Source organism: Labeo rohita, chromosome 24 (assembly GCF_022985175.1).
Source record: "Labeo rohita strain BAU-BD-2019 chromosome 24, IGBB_LRoh.1.0, whole genome shotgun sequence".
Taxonomy (NCBI): domain Eukaryota; kingdom Metazoa; phylum Chordata; class Actinopteri; order Cypriniformes; family Cyprinidae; genus Labeo; species Labeo rohita.
Window position 1 is genome coordinate 30,330,899 of NC_066892.1, and position 18,684 is coordinate 30,349,582.

Genomic DNA, 18,684 nt, shown 5'->3' on the forward strand with positions numbered 1-18,684 from the left:
GATTAACTGACAATAACAAGGACAGGAACAGGAAAAATATGGGTACTATAAAAAAAAAACAAAAATAGTTCAGGGGTGTGACAGTTCTCCCCCCTCCCAGAAGGAGCGACCTCGTGCTGTAGAGATAAACAAAAAAAAAGGGATGGACGGAGGGGCCTTAGAAGGAGAACAAAGGAGTGGACCTGGGATGGCAACAGGAAGTCAGTGCAGGTGGAGGCTCTGGTGGAGGACGGACTCCCGGGAGGAGGACAGCAAACAAAGTCCATGGTAGTGACGACGGAGGGAGGAGCAAGGGTGGAGACTGAAGGGTCCAGGGTAGATCAGACGGAGGAAGGAGCCAGGGTGGAGACAGAAGGGACCCGGAGCAGGAGGAGCCAGGTGAGATCCAGGCCACAACCATGATGGCGGCCCACAGCGGAGCCGACAGAGGGAGAAGACAGCGAGCTGACAAGTCCGGGCGACACAGAGGATCTGGAGGGCCAAGGCAGAGTCCAATGCTCAGTCTAGCTGGAGGGAGGGAGGAGCCTGATGGAACCCGGAGCAGGAGGAGCCAGGTGAGATAAAGGCTGCAACCATAATGGCGGCCCACAGCGGAGCCGACAGAGGGAGAAGCCATGGTGGAGGAAGGGCTGACGACTCCAGGGGGCCGACTGACGGCGACAGAGCAAGTGGAGCCCAAGGCGAAGACAGAGAGCTGACGAGTCCGGGTGACACAGAGGATCTGGAGGGCCAAGGAGGAGTCCAATGCTCAGGCAACAGAGGCGGAGATCTGGAGGTCCGCAGTTGAGCTGGAGTGACAGAGGACTGAGGCGGAGCTGGAGGAGGGAGGAGCCCGACAGAGCCGGTGGGATGGAGCGACGAGGCGCAGCCGGAGGAGTGAAGTCCTGAGGCGATGGCGGGTTGATGACCGACCAAGGCAGAGCCGGAGGGACGAGGGAGCCCGGTGGAGCTGGTGGGCCGACGGGCAACGGTGGAGCCAGGAGCTGGGGTGGAGCCGCTGGGTCAGAGAGCTGAGGCGGAGTCCAGGACTCAGAGGCTGGAGGCGGAGACAAGGGATCCTCCAGCCACGACACCAATGAAAACTGGCAGACTCGCGGTGAACCCACTGCACAGATGGTGGGCTGAGGGTGAGCAGAGGGGCTGTCAGGAGACAGAGGTGATGTTGGCTGAGGCAGGGATGAGTGGATGAGGCAAGAGAAGGGAGGGTGGGTGGAAATCCAGGCAGGCAGACAGGTCAGGGCAGACAGAGGATTCAGGGTAAACTAATAGTTCTTATGATGGTGGGATAAAAGGGGGCATGTCTGCATATATATATATATATATATATATATATAACAGCATGTCATGAATGAGCAGGGACAGCAGCAATAATACCGCCCCCCCCAACACAAACAACAGGCCAACATGTCCTTCTGGAATAACAGAGACTGGGGCGGCAGCCCCTCAGCGAGAAGGGTAGCAGCGAAGGGGTGCTCTGCTTATAAACAGCTAAGAAGAGCAGCAAGCCCCTTTAATGTAGTACCTGCCTGGGGCATTTAACATTCTAACCTGTATAAGCTAGAGTTAAAATGTTTATATATATATATATATATATACATATATATATTGTATGTCATCTTTTATGTCATATTCTTGATATTCTATTAAGTGTATTATTAATATACGAAAGATAGCAATAAATAATGGCCAAATTAAAAGATACTTGTAGATTTACACTAAAATCGCCAGTAGGTGGCAGCAAGTCGTTGTCCTAATGAGCGAGGCGTCGCCTCTTTCATTCAACAAGGAAACGGTTGTAGTTATGAATGGGTTATTCGTTGGAACTATTGTTGTTGTAAAATATTTGTATATAATATAAAATATAACAAAACAAAAAATATTTGGAATATTGTGTTTAAAATGTAGGCTACATTTGAAATGTTCACTTAACATTACCTTTTCTTGAACGGTTATAAATAGTCAACATTTGCAAACTTTTGGATATTCAGGGAAAATTGCGCTCTTGCTTGTATTTTAAACATGAAAAACAATAACTCACACAGGGCATGTTCTAAATCAAGGAGTTTCTTAAATCGATCTCTGTTTACAGTCTGTGTCAATATTTGTTCTTCATGCTATTAAGTGCTACAAATCTACTTTAACATACAATTAACAGCAGCACGATTTGCTAAAGCAGTATACTTTGACTGCATCCACAACAGCAGCGTGCATATGATAGGATGCCCACAGTTTTGACGCAAAAGATCAGGAAATTTGATGTCATTTGACTGTTTACGACACTCCAATTGCCTATTTTATACTAAAAGTGGTATTTTGCTTATCAGAAATACATACTCAGTTTAAATGTTGCTTTAAATTGGGGTAGAGTTAAATGGCAAAGCTCAGCATTTGTTGCATACCAGCACGTACAAGCAGGTCTAGCAACAAACATGATATTGAACACTAGATAAGCCTTAACAAGCAAGCAAAATCCCAATATGGTGATAGTGTTAAAGCAAGACCTTCTGAAATAGCATAGACTGGGGCAGCATGCCCTTTACAGAAGAAGAAAAGCAGCGAAGGGTGCTCTTCTTTCTTTATTTATTTTTTTAAGTAGCAAAATCTAAATACAGCGCGTTAGGTATCGTTAGGCCTGTTGGAATTATTAAATAACCGTCTGATCGTGGTTATTTCATCTAACCATGGTCAATTCAGACAACCGCGATTATTGCACATGGAGGCATTATGTTTGTTTATGTTTGTTCATGCTGCTTCACAGAGTGCGTGCTGTCTGTGTTGCCATGATCACTCATTACAAGCGCATTTTGGGCTTGTTGTTTAAGCTCGGATGAAAAAGCGATCGGGTTTGTGGAGCTATCAAACTAAGCAGACACAAGTCACCATGTTTTGGTCTTTTTGTATTTTTGCATAATACATTTGGATTTGCTTTGCTTTTTTATGGTTTCTACCAAGATCTGGCAACACAAGCGAGTAAAGGCTCTTGTTGCTCTGCTTTCCCTGTGATTCACCCATGGATTCAACAATCACGATCAGATAATCAAGGAAAAGCGTGTCTTTTTTTTTATTTATTCACTTTTTAAGAAAAGTGGCAAAAGTTGTCAAATATTAACATAAATATATCTGAAAAAAGTTATAAATGATTAATAATTATTATAATACTACTACTACTACTACTAATATATATATATATATATATATATATAAAGGGTTGCTAGGGTGGTCTGAGAAGTTGTTCAATCTAGCAACAAATTTGCTGGATTGGCAACACTGCAGGCCACTCAAGCATTTTAGCATTTACTGCAGAATGTCACAAACCACTCCCAGTAGCCTTTGTCAACAATTGCGGCCCATGCTCCCCTTCCTCACAGCTCTCAACTTCATTCAAAATAACGTTGTTTTCTTCCAGATCAAGTTTCAGCTCTCCTCGATCGCCAAGACGCAGCAGACCATTAGCAAGCCTGGGCTGCACCCCAGACTCAGCTACTACTCACACTGCACGCTGACATGACTTTCCAACCTCCTATCGTTCCCACCCCTTCCCTTCTACCTCTGGTAGCAGACGCTAGTGTGAGGCTGCTTTTGCTAACCACTCAAGATCTGCCACCCTACTCTTACCCTCCTGCTACTCCTTTTCCCTATCAATGGCCAGGAGCTAATCCACGCGTGAGGTTGCCTCCGCAAATGGTTATGGCCCTTCCTTATCTTCCTTATTACCCTTCTCTTCAATCTAAAATATCAGGCTCCCTTTTCCTACTTACAACTCAGGAATGTTCAATCTAAATCTCTTCTCAACCTTCTTTGCGTCAGTAACTCTAACCAACGTGTGACATGTTTCTGGTTCAAAGACATCTAAAACTGATTCTTGCTCAAACAGGCTTACCCAAGGAAAAAATTTCCAGCCACTCATTTCACATCGGAGCAGCAACTACAGCAGCTCAAAAAGTCTCTCACAGCATCAGATACAAGTGGTCAGTCGATGGTCCAATCACCACCACATAAAGGAAGCCCATCTAGCCTTGATCAGAAATAAATAAATAAATAAATAAATTAATTCCCGCTTTTAATCACGTCGCTTACTTGGGCAGTCAAAGCTCTCCTTTCCGATGCAGCTAGTCAAAGCCCCTTTTCGCACAGAGAGCCCTTCAGCCATCATTTCAAATCTCATTTGCACATCCAGCAACCGATGGGGCTCTCCCTTCTGGTGCAGCAGGGCTACGGCTCCCTTCGGTCACAGTGTGAGCCCTCTGTCCATCGTCTCAAGTTACGCTGTGTACTCTGTGTCGGACGGGGCTCTCCCTCCCGGTGCAGCAGAGCCGCAGGCGCCCTTCAGTTGCAGTGAGAGCCCTCTATCCGAGGCATCAAACCAGGCTTCGTATTCAGCCGCAAGGGGGACTCTACCTTCCGGTGCAGCAGAGGCGTGGCCCCCTTTTGGGCACCCCATGAGTCCCCCGTCTGTCGTCTGTTGGAGTTACACTGCGTACTCGGCGGCGGACAGGGCCCTCCCTCCCAGTGCAGCAGAGCTGCAGGCTCCCTTCGGTCGCAGCGGGAGCCCTCGTCCAATGCGTCCCTTCCGGTGCAGCAGAGCCGCAGCTCCCTTCGGAACCAGCGAGAGCCCCTCATTTGATATCTGCCGTCATGCTTCTCCTTTAGCGACATTTAGGGCTCGCCGGTCTGACACCATGAGCCACAGCTCCCGTCAAGCACTGCACGGGCTCTCCCAAGGTTCGGGAGGAGGACGATCAGATAATCAACCAATTCGGCACAGGTGTAACTTGTCTAGCTAATCATCCGAACTAAAGTCATAAATATGCACGCAGCCGATTTGCCTCTGTAATTCGACGGTTTTCCGGCATCCCTCCTCCACCCCAACTCCTCCCTCTTAATCTATTCTCATCCCATACTTGGGATAGGGGGAGTTCTCAGGGTTCGGGCCATATTCCGGGCTCGGAGCCCTCCTCCAGGACAGCATGCCAAAATATGCTTACTATTTGCTCAACCAGATTAGATGTAAAGGTGAACTCATGAATTGAAGGATGTGTAAATATAAAAATAAAGAGAAGCCTAAAACAGGCCCGATGCCCGGCCGCGTCTGAACTACGGCCTGAAAATTGGCCAGAAGCCCGGCCCTAGGGTCGTAAAAAAGTTGGGACCTGTCGGGCTCGGGTTCAAATGCAGGGCTTTTCACTGCATAGCATTCCTGTAAAGGCAGTTGTCAGTCACTAACGTTATCTGTCTTTTTTCGGAAGGTAATGTGGTTGTTGATTCCGGTTGTCACTCTCGTATTTTACTGAATTATGTGTGTACAGAACACTATTAAGGAGTAAAAGGTGAACTAACAACTGAATTTAGCTGCAGTGTGTATGTGGCCAGAACAGTCGCAGAGAGGACAGAACAGATGCAATAGCAAAAAAACAAACAAACAAACAAAAAAATACTGTATGGACACAGCAAATTCATTGTTCATGATTCTCGAAATATAAGAAGAAAAATCTAAATATTGGTGTGGGGGTTTATATCAATGTGTTTCTGAAGGTATTCTGGTTTTCAGAAACATTTCAAAGTTATTTTGTTCCTAATCACAATCCTTTTTAACAATTTATTGAACAAAGCACATAAAAAAAAAAGTATGTCAAAGCTATAAAACAGACAATTAATCGCCATAATCGTCATAACTGTCAATGCTCTAAACCAGACAATTAATTGACATAATCGCAATTATTTCTTAGACAGTTAATCGTCAGCGAAATTTCATAATCATGACAGCCCTAAGTATCGTATCAAGCATGTTACCGATACACTAGATAGCTTTAATCAACGGCATATCACAGACAAAAACACAGCGTTTTGGAAATAATAGTTGGATAAATTTAATGAAACCACATTCCCAATACTAAAACAGCAAGCCTGTTTCACATCCAACAGCCTTGACAACAGATTTAAAAACAAGCCTCACTGTGGTAAGTTTAACTAGTAATATTACCAGCATGTCATAATACAACCAATAAGCCTAAGCAACAGCGTGCCTAGCAAACAAACGTTACTGAATAACTAACCTTAAAATACGAGCAAAATTTAACACTAGCATATTTGACAACATAGCATTAAAGGGGTCATCGGATGTTAAGTTCACTTTTTCATGTTGTTTGAACATTACTGTGTGTTGGCAGTGTATGTACAAATCTACCCTATAATGATAAAAAAATCCATGCAGTGGTTTTTAATTAATCTGTAAAAAAAATATATCCCTTTTTTTCCCTCAGAGCAGCTGTCACAGTCCAGTAACTTTCCTAGTTATCGATGTCAAAGCAGGGATGTAATATAGACAAGAATATCTCCGATTGAGCAATTGAGGTGTTGTGTTGCTGGATGTAATATTGAACATAGTGGTCGTCATTTACTCCCGACATCTGAGCAGCTTAAGATGCAGTAGATTACATTTGTTTGTGAAGGGAATGCGCCTCCCAATCTACATATATACGTCTATGTTCATGCGAATCATTCATGATCCAGGTTCACTTACAGCAGAAGTGTGTATAAGCATTTTTAATGAATCTTTGTGATCGCCTTTCCTCATAACGTTGTAGTTAGGAAGTTTAGTGGCTAAACACGGCTAAAGTAAACAAGATCGTCATTCCACAGAGAGAAGAGAGGGGCGGGGCGAGCAGAGCTCATTTGCATTTAAAGGAACAACCCCTTAGAATGAGATGATTTTTGCATAGCTCATTTTGACAAGGTAAAAAGGGTGTTGTTTTACAAAACCATTGAGAATTTTTAATCAAATTATATTAGAGACTTTTCATTAAGACCCTAAAGAATCATATCAACTTGTGGAAATGGGCATCCGATGACCCCTTTAAGCAATGAGAATGAAATAAATAATAGCTTAGCTTCGTGAAGATATTCAGAGATAAATTAAGGGTGAAATGCCATGGCATTGCAGTTGTTACGTGGATGCTTTTAACCTTTCTTGATATCTTGCTCCTAGCGGGGAAAGCAGATCTCGTGATGCAGGCACATTAGCAGAACTCAGCAAAAATTGCGGGCATCGCAGGCGAAGTGTTTAGATCGTGATGTATCGTTGCGAGAAGCAGTACTTGCTCAGGTCACTTCCGAGTCCATCAGCATATATCAATCAACATGGCAAATTCGTGTTCGAGTTCAAGATCTCGAATCTGGTGAGAAACTCTGTGGGAAACAAACCCCTGTTGTGAAATCCTGACTAAACGCTTATAGAGAATGAAATTGCAGACTATCTGTTTTGCTCCTGGCAAGTGACAAAGCTGCCGAATAATAGACCAATTCAGAGTAGACGTCACAGTGACGTCACTTGCAGCTGCGCATGCATAGTGGTTGCAAAAAAACATTCATAACAAGGAAAGGAAAAGAAAGGAATGGAAAGGAAAGCACGTGACGTGTGGCCAAGTATGGTGACCCATACTCGGAATTTGAGTATGGCAGTATTTGAGTATTTGAGCATTGGGGGGTTCGGTGCCTTGCTCAAGGGACTCACCTCAGTCCTGGTACTGAGGGTGAAGAGAGCACTGGTTATTCACTCCCCAGCCAAGGCTGCCCCTAACAAGTGGAGGTAAACAGGTAAAATCGATGGAATATGAGAAAAATTTTTTTTTTTTTGTGCCTTTTGATGTCAAAATCAGAATGCAAATAATTTTTATAGAATACTGTAATAAAAGACGCCATTTGAAGCTAAACGCAGATGTTTAAATGGACATACTATGGATGAAAACGTCTCGGTTACGTATGTAAACCTCGTTCCCTGAAGGAGGGAACGGAGATGTACGTCGGAACTGACCGACGAATCGGGGATCGCTTTGGGAGACCCATTTTACTTTAAGTGTAAGAAAACGAGCCAGTGTAGGGGACTGGGTAGTCTTACCGTGAAGAATACACACGGGATCGCTGCAGGGATCACTACATATAGACACCCAGCCTAACACAGGTTACACAATGCATACAAGAGTAGGCCTGGCGTCAGACACGCCGCCACGTCTGACTGCCGGGGGGGTGACGGAGGAGATCAAAGGGTTAGCCATTTCTGGGGAACTCTACTGGAACAATAGACACACATATCCGGCCCAAGGGGCGGGAGTGGCGTTGCAAGCCGACACCTGGAACAGGCTCTACTGGCCACTAGGGGCGAGTATACGGGAAGATAGTGGCTCTACATGTAGGCTATAGAATCTAGCAAATGTGTTTGGTGTCACCCAGCCCGCAGCTCTACAAATATCTGTCAGCGAGGCGCGTTGAGTCAATGAAGCAACACTTCTAGTTGAGTGTGCTCACAACATATAGCATATAGATATGCCAAGACAATAGCATCCACTATCCAGTGGGCTAACCTCTGTTTGGAGACAGCCTTCCCCTTTTGCTGGCCTCCGTAACAGACGAAGAGCTGGTCTGAGATCCTAAAGCTTTGGGTTCTGTCCACGTACAACCGCAGAGCGCGGACGGGACAGAGAAAAGCTAGGGCTGGGTCCGCCTCCTCCAAGGGCAGTGCTTGCAGGCTCACTACCTGGTCCCTGAAGGGAGTGGTAGGAACCTTGGGCACATATCCAGGCCGGGGTCTCAGGATAACGTGAGAGTTAGCCGGCCCAAATTCTAGGCACAATTCGTCAACCGAAAATGCTTGCAGGTCCCCTATCCTCTTGATGGAAGCCAATGCAGTCAGGAGAACTGTCTTTAGTGACAGGATTTTCAACTCAGCTGACTGCAGTGGTTCAAAGGGAGGTCTCTGCAGTGCCATAAGCACCAGAGACAGGTCTCAAGAGGGTATCGAGGTAGGACGAGGAGGATTCAACCTCCTCGCCCCTCTAGGGAACCTGACAACCTGGTCATGCTTACCCAGGGACTTGCCATCAACTGCATCATGATGTGTGGCTATTGCGGCAACATACACTTTTAGGGTGGAGGGGGACAGCCTTTGCTCCAACCTATCCTGCAGGAAGGAAAGCACGACTCTGACCGGTGGGAAGAACACCAATTAACGAATAGGTTCCACTTCAAAGCATAGAGGCGCCTCGTAGAGGGAGCTCTAGCGGAAGTGATGGTGTCTACCACTTCTTGGGGTAGGCCACTTAGAACCTCCACTTCCTGTCCAGGTACCAGACATGAAGTTTCCAGAGGTCTGGACGCGGGTGCCAGATAGTGCCCCGTCTCTGAGAAAGCAGATCCTTCCTAAGAGGAATGGGCCAAGGAGGGGCTGTCGTGAGGAGCATAAGTTCCGAAAACCAGGTCTGGCTGGGCCAGTATGGCGCAACTAACAGGACCTGCTCCTTGTTCTCCCTGACTTTGCACAGTGTCTGTGGAAGAAGGCTCACTGGGGGAAACGCATATTTGCGAAGGCTCTGGGGCCAGCTATGCGCCAGCGCATCTGTGCCGAGGGTGCCCCTCGGTCAGGGAGTAAAATAACTGGCAATGGGTCAAGTCCGGAGAGGCAAACAGGTCTACTTGTGCGGCTCCGAAGAAGTCCCAAATCAGCTGGACCACCTGAGGATGGAGTCACCATTCTCCCGGAAGCACAGGCTGTGGTGAGAGCTCGTTGGCTGCACGATTGAGCACGCCGGGGATATGAATGGCCCGAAGCGACCTCAGATGCTTCTGACATCTCAGAGGAGGAGATGGCGGGCGAGTTGCCACATGCGACAGGAGCGTAGACCACCCTGATGGTTGATGTACGCAACGGTCGCAGTGTTGTCTGTATGAACCAGCATGTAGCAGCCTCTTGAGGCGGTCTAACACAAGATGTACTGCTAGCAACTCGAGGCAGTTGATGTGCCACTGCAGTTGAGGTCCCGTCCACAGACCCGAGACTGCATGCCTGTTGTACGTGGCCCCCCAGTCCTTGGCCGAGGCATCCGTGAACACCACAGCATGCCTGGACACCTGATCTAGAAGGACTCCCGCCTGTAGAAAAGAAGGGTCCGACCATGGGCCGAAGGTTTGGCGACAGTATGGGGTGATGGGTACCCAGTGCATGTCGCTCTGCCACGCCCATCTCGGGACTTGGCCGTGAAGCCAGTGCTGAAGCGGCCTCATATGAAGCAACCCGAGCGGCGTTACTGCGGCTGCGGATGGCATATGCCCCAGGAGCCTCTGAAAAAGTTTCAGTGGGGCTGCAGTCCTGCCTCTGAACAAATTCAAACAGTTTAGCACTGACTGGACACGTTCCTCCGTGAGTCGTGCTGTCCGATTGACCGAGTCCACTCCACACCTAGAAAAGAGATCCTCTGCACCGGGGAGAGTTTGCTCTTTTGACCCAAAGTCCCAGCAGGCTAAGATGTCGGAGCACCACGTCCCTTTGTTCACACAACTGGTCCCGAGACTGCACCAGTATCAGCCAGTCGTCAAGATAGTTGAGAATGCGAACGCCGCGTTCTCTGAGTGGAACAATGGCTGCCTCTGCGACCTTCGTAAAGACGTGAGGCGACAGGGACAGCCCGAAGGAAAGGACCTTGTACTGATACGCCCGACCTTCGAACGCAAACCGTAGGAACGGCCTGTGTCGAGGGAGAATCGAGACATGAAAGTATGTGTACTTCAGGTCAATCGCTGCAAACCAATCTCGGGGATGGACGCACTCGAGAATGCGTTTTAGCATTAACATCTTGAACGGGAGCTTGTGCAGGGCCCGATTCAAGGTTCGCAGGTCCAAGATTGGCCGTAACCCACCACCTTTCTTGGGCACAATGAAGTAGGGGCTGTAGAACCCAGTCTTCATATCGGCTGGAGGGACCGGCTTGGGCAAACTGAATCACATAGCCGAGTCTGATGGTACGAATGAGGTGGAGGCTGCTGCTTAGGCTGAGCAGGGGCGGGGGTGGCCGCCATGGGTCGCCCTCAGCGATGAGCAATGGAGGGGCTGCAGCCAACGACTGGGTGGAGGCAGCAGCTGGTCATCAGGGCAGGATATGTTTGATCGCCTCCGTATGCCTCTGTGCTGCTGAAAACTTCTGGGCGAAGTTTTCAATGGTGCGCCGAAGAGGCCTGGCCTGACAGACGGGGGCGCTGAGGAACCAAACTTTGTCGGGCTCACACATATCTACCAGATTTAGTCATAGGTGGCGTTCCTGGGCCACTAAGGTCGACATCGCCCGACCCAGGGAGCATGCAGTGACTTTCGTCGCCCGTAGGGCGAGGTCCGTCGCTGCCCGCAGTTCCTGCATAACCCCCGGATCGGAACTACCCTTGTACAGTTCCTTGAGCGCTTTGGCCTGGTGGACCTGCAGGAGCGCCATGGCATGCAGGGCGGAGACGGCTTCTCCACAAGCTGTAAAAGCCTTGCCTGCCAAGGAGGACGAGAACTTACATGCCCGGGAGGGGAGACGCGGATTACAACGCCAAGAGTTAGCGGTCTTGGGACACAGCTGCATCGTCACAGATCGCTCCACTGGGGGGAGCTCCATGTACCCCTTCGCCACTTCGCCATCGAGGGTAGTGAGGATGGAGGAAGGACCAGATCGGCTTCGGGCAGAAAAAGGTTACTTGTTCACTTCCTCATGCACTTCCGGAAAGAAAGGAACTGGGGCGGGGCGCTGAGAACCGACCCGGGAAAGCATAGCAGCCATTTCTGGGTCTGACCAGAAGAAGACCTAGATCGGGGAATATACGCAGGGGCTCCAGACCTCTCCAGATACTGGAGTCTCGACCTTAACACTGAGATGGTCATGTTACCGCAGTGAAAACATGAACCATCCATGAGTACTACAAACATGTGAGGCAGTAATCATGACCATTACTGGGGTCCAGATAGCGACCGCATCCAGTATCACATGGTCTGAATGTCATCCATAAAAGGACGCAGCGTCAGACTGTGTATTACTGTGTATTTCTCTCACAGGGAAATGGCCGCGGCCACACAACAGTTCGTTAGTGCAAGCCTGTTGTGAGCACTCCTACTCGTCTTCACAACCCGCTGTTTGCGCCGTCACACCCGCACCAACACGCAGAGAGACCTTCCACGAGCTCATTCTCTGCCACTCCGATGAAAGCACACGCAGCATACAGCACGTGTGCTTGGCTCCGAAGCAAAAAGCAAATATGCGATGCACCTACTGCTCGTTAAATACTCGCGCTGCAGCGTAGAGCAGCTGGTGCAATTATCGCATGCCAATAGACATTGCCTCGTTTTCTTACACTCGAAGTAGATTGGTCTCCCAAAGCGATCCTCGATTTGTCAGTAAGTTCCGACGTACGTCGAACGAGACCGACTGAAGGGGAACCATAGGTCTACATAATATTCACATATGCTGTTCATAGGGGACGTATTGTATTAGCCCAGTTACAGCATGAAATATTATTTAAATCTATTACTATTAACATTTTTACATAACATAACATAACATATTTTTATTTTTATATATTTATTTTAGTTTGTTAATTCCAAGGGAAAAAAGCCAGAAGTGTGGGATATAAACTCTGAGCCGAGGGAAAAAGAGTATTGTTTTTCCTCTAGAGTTGTGCAAAAATAAAGTTAGAATTTTGAAATATAAAACCAAATTTACCTTTTTTTTATTCTTTTATTCCATGGCTCCATTGTCACGGATGTGTGTATAAAGGAAGCGCACGAGAATGACACGACAGATCTTTTAATAAATCCAAACAGGTAAATCCAAGTAGGGCAGGTGAACACACATCAAAGAAACCTTGAGATCGGACAACAAACACAGAACTGAATACAACTTATATAGACAGGATAATGATACACAGACAGGTGTGGGTGATAAACTAATAAGGATTTAACAAGGACAGGAACAGGAAAAACCAAATATGGGCACAAGAGGGAGAAACCAACAGAACAGTCCAACGGGGGTGTGACAATGGGCAAAACCAACACAGACAGTCCAAGGGGTGTTACATCCATAGACTGCCACTTGAACCGCCCACAATAAAACGTCATCCCTGTTTCGGATCTGTAAGACTGTCCTACTATCTAACATCGATATTCTTTTTAAATCTAAGTATTGTATACTGTATCTGTGTAATTCTCTAGCCATAAAGGCTACTGTATCTCTCCCGGGTTTTCTGCAACCATGCTGCGCATGCATCCCGAATGTTTACAAACAGATAATTGGTCTATACTGAATAGAGCTTGTGATAGGTGCCGTATTCCTATAGGTAGATGCGATCAGCTGAGAGTCAGCTGATGTGAGCTTGACACACATGACCCGCCAGAACAAACGCTACATGCTTAATTATGACTGCACTTTATGCCTTAAATGTCTGTCTAGTTTAAACTTCCTACTTGTTAGTAACTGATTTCGGTAACACTTTCTATGAAGTCTGTATTTATAATACATTATAAGGGTATTCTTAATGCATTATAGTGAATGCATAATGCATTAAAAAAAAAAAAAACTTATGTTATATCTTCTTGTAAATAATTATAACAACAATTATTATACAATTATAATGCTTACGCATTTGTGGTTATAACTTTAAAGATTATGACTATTTATAACACAATGAACACCATATTAAATCTTATTTTACATGTAGAATGGGCTATATATCTTGACATTGTTTAAGATTTGCACAGTATCTTGCTACATCTTTTAAGTGGATTGGTGTGGAGTGTTCCCTGTGAGGCTAATATTAATTTTGATGTGAGCTAGACAATAATTTGAACTGAAAAATGTTTATGTTAAAAGGAACTTTGCAACTACATGTCAACTAACTCTCAGAGTATTAGTAAGCTTATGTTACGGTTAGGGTAAGTAGAATGTTGATGTACTTGCAAAGTTGGTTACACTTTATTTTGATAGTCCACTTTAGACATTCTACTGACTATAAGTAACTTCACAACTACATGTCAAGTAATTCTGATTAATTTGCAACTACGTGTCTACTAACTCTCAGAGCAAACTGTTAGGTTAGGTTTAGGGTTAGTAGAATTAGTTGACAAAGTTTAGAAGAGTGTTAGAAGATATTAAGTCTACTAATACTCTAATGACTAACTGACATGCAGTTGCAAAGTTACTTACTGTTGGTAGAATGTCTAAAGTGGACTATCAAAATAAAGTGTTACCGCAAAGTTACTTAGTCAGTTTATATGCACTGTTATCATCTTTTTTAACACCCAGTTGATTAATAATTTAATTTGTGTAGCCTCTGTTGATTGGGTGGAGTTTTGTTGTTGTTGTTTTTTTTTTTGTGTGTGTGTTTTTTCTCTACAATACTCATTATTTTTAGTGTTTATTCTTCCATTTTGTTTTAAATGATAATCTCTCTCTTTCTCTCTCTCTCTCTCTCTCTCTCTCTCTCTCTCTCTCTCTCTCTCTCCCTACAGCCTTTGGACTATGAAAGTAAAAGCAGTTTTTCTCTGAAGATTGAAGCCACTAATCGGAATATTGACCCTCAATTTCTGACCTTTGGCCCCTTCAGTGATACAGCGGCTGTAAAGGTCATAGTAGAGGATGTCAACGAGCCGCCAGTCTTCTCCCCCCTGATCAGTAAGATGGTGGTATCTGAGGCAGCGAGGGTTGGGACGGTCATTGGTAGAGTTTCAGCCCGTGATCCAGACTCACCCAGCAGTGCCATCAGGTAAATGCTTCACTGATGTGTGTTCTATGTAATATCCTATTAGACTGTGTGTTTGTGATTCATATGGCTGTTTATCTTACTGTCTTCTTAGCAATATATGTTAGTTCTAACACAGAACTCTAATTGGATGCTAAAACTCAATTTAATTACTTCATTCTGTACTTAATCTATAAAAATGTCAGTGAGCTGTACATAGACCACAAAATCTTGTTTAACAGTTTGACAGACTGAGGTGATCATGCACTTTAATAATTTGTGTTTGTTGACAAAGCATTGGGACTTGACAATGACAAATATCTTTTATTTAAAATTAATAGAAGCTGTAGCTTTTTTTAAATTTTTTCATTTATTTATTCATTTATTTTTTGGTGTTCGATTCAGTGATTACATTTATGACTTTTCAGTGAGTATATGCATTGTTTTGGTGTGTATAATTAACTGTACATACATACAATTTTTAAAATTTGCTCAATACAATCTGTCTTTTGGTCTATGCTGTTTTCAGTTGATGAATGAACAGTACAACACATCCAATAAATCACAATAGGCTGAGCTCTGTGCTTTGTTACTTTTGATATAAAAAAAAGTCTCAGATTTGTTCTGGATCCTGTGCTCTTCTGCGGCACTGGAGTGCAGTCGCCACCAACTGGACAGAGGTGGGAATTGCAGCTACAATTTACAATCAGTCAACCTCAATGTAATTTATCAAACTAACGGACGGCATTCAGATGCTGTAGATTTTTATGTCACTGATTTAAAAAAAAAAAAAAAACATCAATGACAGACAGTTTTCGGTTAACCTGACCTCTGGTGTAGATAAACCATTGCAGTAACAATTTATAATAGGGGTACATAAAAAATAATTTACTAATATCTGTTAATACTGTTAACACTTGGACATGAACTAATGATTAGTGAAGGCATGGCATGAACCAAAGAAGAGCTGACCTTAACTGTTACTACAGTCATATGCCATCCAGGGATGTTTATGACGAAAATGCAGATGAAGTTTAAATTATGACATTTTAATTGATACTGTTTAATTCAAAATCAGGGTACTTCTTGTTTATTCTCACAGAGCAAATTTGAGTTTGTTTATCGCTAAATGTTAATGCATACATCAAACATGTACAAACACGTATTTAAGGTGGCTGTTATTGATACATGAATCCATATGATTCCAGTCATAGTAAAGGTTAGCTTTTCATTGGTTCATGATTAGTTCCTGGTTTCACCAATTATTAGTTCATGTTGGAGTAGGTATTAATTTAGATATTAGTACATGATTATTCATACCCTTACTATAAAGTTTTAGCACAGTTATATTTTTTGAACCATGCCGTAACCAGGATAGTGTATTTTTCAGGGACAGTGTTGACTCACCTGCACTGGCATTCATTTGTGCCCGACGACACATGGTAAATGTCATGAACATTCCCACTGGAGACCTGACATTCCCAACTATAACATCCATTCTGACAAGCAGACTGTTTATCTGTGTCATTGTGATCCTTTACAATTATTTGATAATTGAAGAATGATTGTGAGGCATTGAGGCGTGGAGAGTTAATGATAATCTGCCATTTTTTGTCGAAAAATTTAATTACTCCCTTTTGTGCCTCATGGATTCTCTGTGACTGTTCCACGCTTATTCCAAACTAAACTAAGCCTCAAGATGAAATATGCAGTTAATGTCTGCACTTGTTTAATAACAACATAGAACAATATGTTACCTGTTTAAATTTCTTCATAGTGAGGTGTAATGACTACTACCACGGGGTCAGCTAGTGCTGAGTGGTTTGACCAAAAAACTGTATTTTTTTTTAGATTCTGGTGGTTTATATAATGGTTCCTCATGTGTGTGTGTTTTTTTTTTTTGTTTTTTTTATTTGATGACCCGTGACTGGGGCTTTATATAAATCAGAATGCATGAAAAGTTTCAAAACCATTTCAATTACTGTTCAAACAAAGATGCTCATGTAGCATAAGCAGTTTTTATTTAACTTAAGTTGTATAGTTTCACATACTTACGCATGCTTTTTGATTATAAGCACTAATGGACACTGTTTAGTGCTGCTATGTGAACACAAATAAAATGCAACAGATTTGACTGACAGTGTTGGGGAGTAACTATTTACTGCTCTAAACTTTGTTCACCAGTGTTATGAATGTGTTGTTATTCTATTCAGTATATCATGAATTACTGATTGATTATTTTACACTTCTGACATAAATTATGAAACTACTGTCACTGCAGCAGAGTTTTATTACAAACAGTGGTCAAATACTGAAGCTTGGGCCTATACGATAATGGTAGCTGAACAAATTCAGAGTTACAGGATTAGTTTTGAGTTGACAAAACCAAATGACTCTAATCTGTTGGTACTGTCGTGCTGATCATTGACTTTCTTTGTCATCTCAGGCTTTGAGTTTGTGGAGCATGTGTTCTGTAAAAGTATTTTACATCCAAAAGTGGCAGAACTTCAGATTTCTTGACTGAAAGTCAGTCAGTCATTTATCGTGATGTCAATGATTGTGTCTTTAGTTCCAACAGCGGAGGCACTTTTTACCCCAGGTAACTTGCTTTTTAATTCTCATTTGCTATATAAATCTATAACATTTTAAAAACATTAAGAATAGTAGATAGTACAGAATCATCTTCAATAGGTTGTTTGCACATGACGTCATTGCTGTGGCGCGAAATGCAGCTGGAGGGCAGGAAGTGATATTTCTCCATAGGAATCACTAGCAGAAACTCAAAAATGCCTATGTTTTGCGTTGTTTATGGATGCTCAAATCGGTCAAACCGAGAAACCACAAAATATCTTTTATCATGTATGAAAATTTGCTGTTCATAAGGGCGGAAAGGCAAGAATTGACTGAAAAGCGCAGGAAAAAGTGGCTTGTAAAGTTCCGTCTGTGGTCAGGAGGAGAGTCGGATAATGCTCGTGTGTGCAAATGGTTAAGAAAAGATGTAATAATATGTTAAGATATTACTAAAGAAATATATAAATATATACAGGGTGAGACAGTGAGAATTCACCTAATGCTAAACGCCACACGCAGACACAACGTAAGATATTATATATGTAGTCATTGAGCGTCATTGATTATAACGGAACATTGTGAGATTGCAATAAATTGAAGTGAGTGACAGCTTTTTAGTGACTATATGGAAGCGCTATTTGCTCGCTTTCTATAATCAGATCGGAATTTGAATAAAATTTTCGCTTTACGTGTTGCTAACAGGACCAATGGCCACAAAACCCTGCACATGCAGTGAAGTTTCAGGACTGACTGAAAAAGCAGAATGGATGAGATGGAGAAAAGTCTGTACTGTACAAGAGAAATGTATAAACAGAAAATCACAACATATGTTGGATGTGATCCTTATGTTATGAAGAGGAATGATTTTTCAACTAAACTAAAATAGCTGCCTCAGTTGCCTGTCATCGAGGTGGTGGAAATAAGCTACGCAACTAAGCCTGAGAGCAAACAAACTCTTTCGAAAGTGATTCATCACATTTATATGAAGGATGCAGGATATATGTCACTCCTAAAACTACTGCTGTACAGGGTTTTTGGCCATTGGTCCTGTTAGCAGCATGTAAAGCGAAACTTTTTTTCAAATTCTGAACTGATTATAGCCTAGAAAGCGAGCAAACAGCGCTTTCATATAGTCACTAAAAAGCTGTCACTCACTTCAATTTATTGCAATCTCACAAGGTTCAGTTGTAATCAACTGCAAATATAAGATCTTATTTGCGTTGCATGTACGTGTGGCATTTAGCATTGAGTGAACTCTCACTGTCTCACCCTGTATCTATTTATATATTTCTTTATATCTTAATATTATTATCTTTCATTAACCATTCACGCACACACACATTATCTGACTCTCCTCTTGACCACAAACGCAGGTTTATAAGCCACTTTCCCAGTTTTTTTCAGTCAAGTTCTTGCCTTTTCCTCCTTATGAACAGCAAATGTTCATACACGATATGAAATACAATTTCTCGATTTGACAGATTTCTATAAACAACTAAAAACAGTCATTTTGAGATTCTGCTATTGATTCCTATAGAGAAAAATCACTTCCTGCCCTCCATCTGCATTTCGCGCGTCTTT

At 43.7% G+C, this 18,684-nt stretch overlaps 1 protein-coding gene across 1 annotated transcript in view; it reads left to right on the forward strand.

Annotated features, from left to right (window-relative positions):
* The window catches only part of LOC127155422 (cadherin-7), a 143,055-nt gene that overhangs the window by 67,927 nt on the left and 56,444 nt on the right, over positions 1-18,684 (forward strand). Inside the window, exon 7 of the mRNA XM_051097605.1 lies at positions 14,303-14,556. Within this exon, the coding sequence (XP_050953562.1) occupies positions 14,303-14,556 (254 nt within the window). The remainder of the gene's footprint in view (positions 1-14,302; positions 14,557-18,684) is intronic.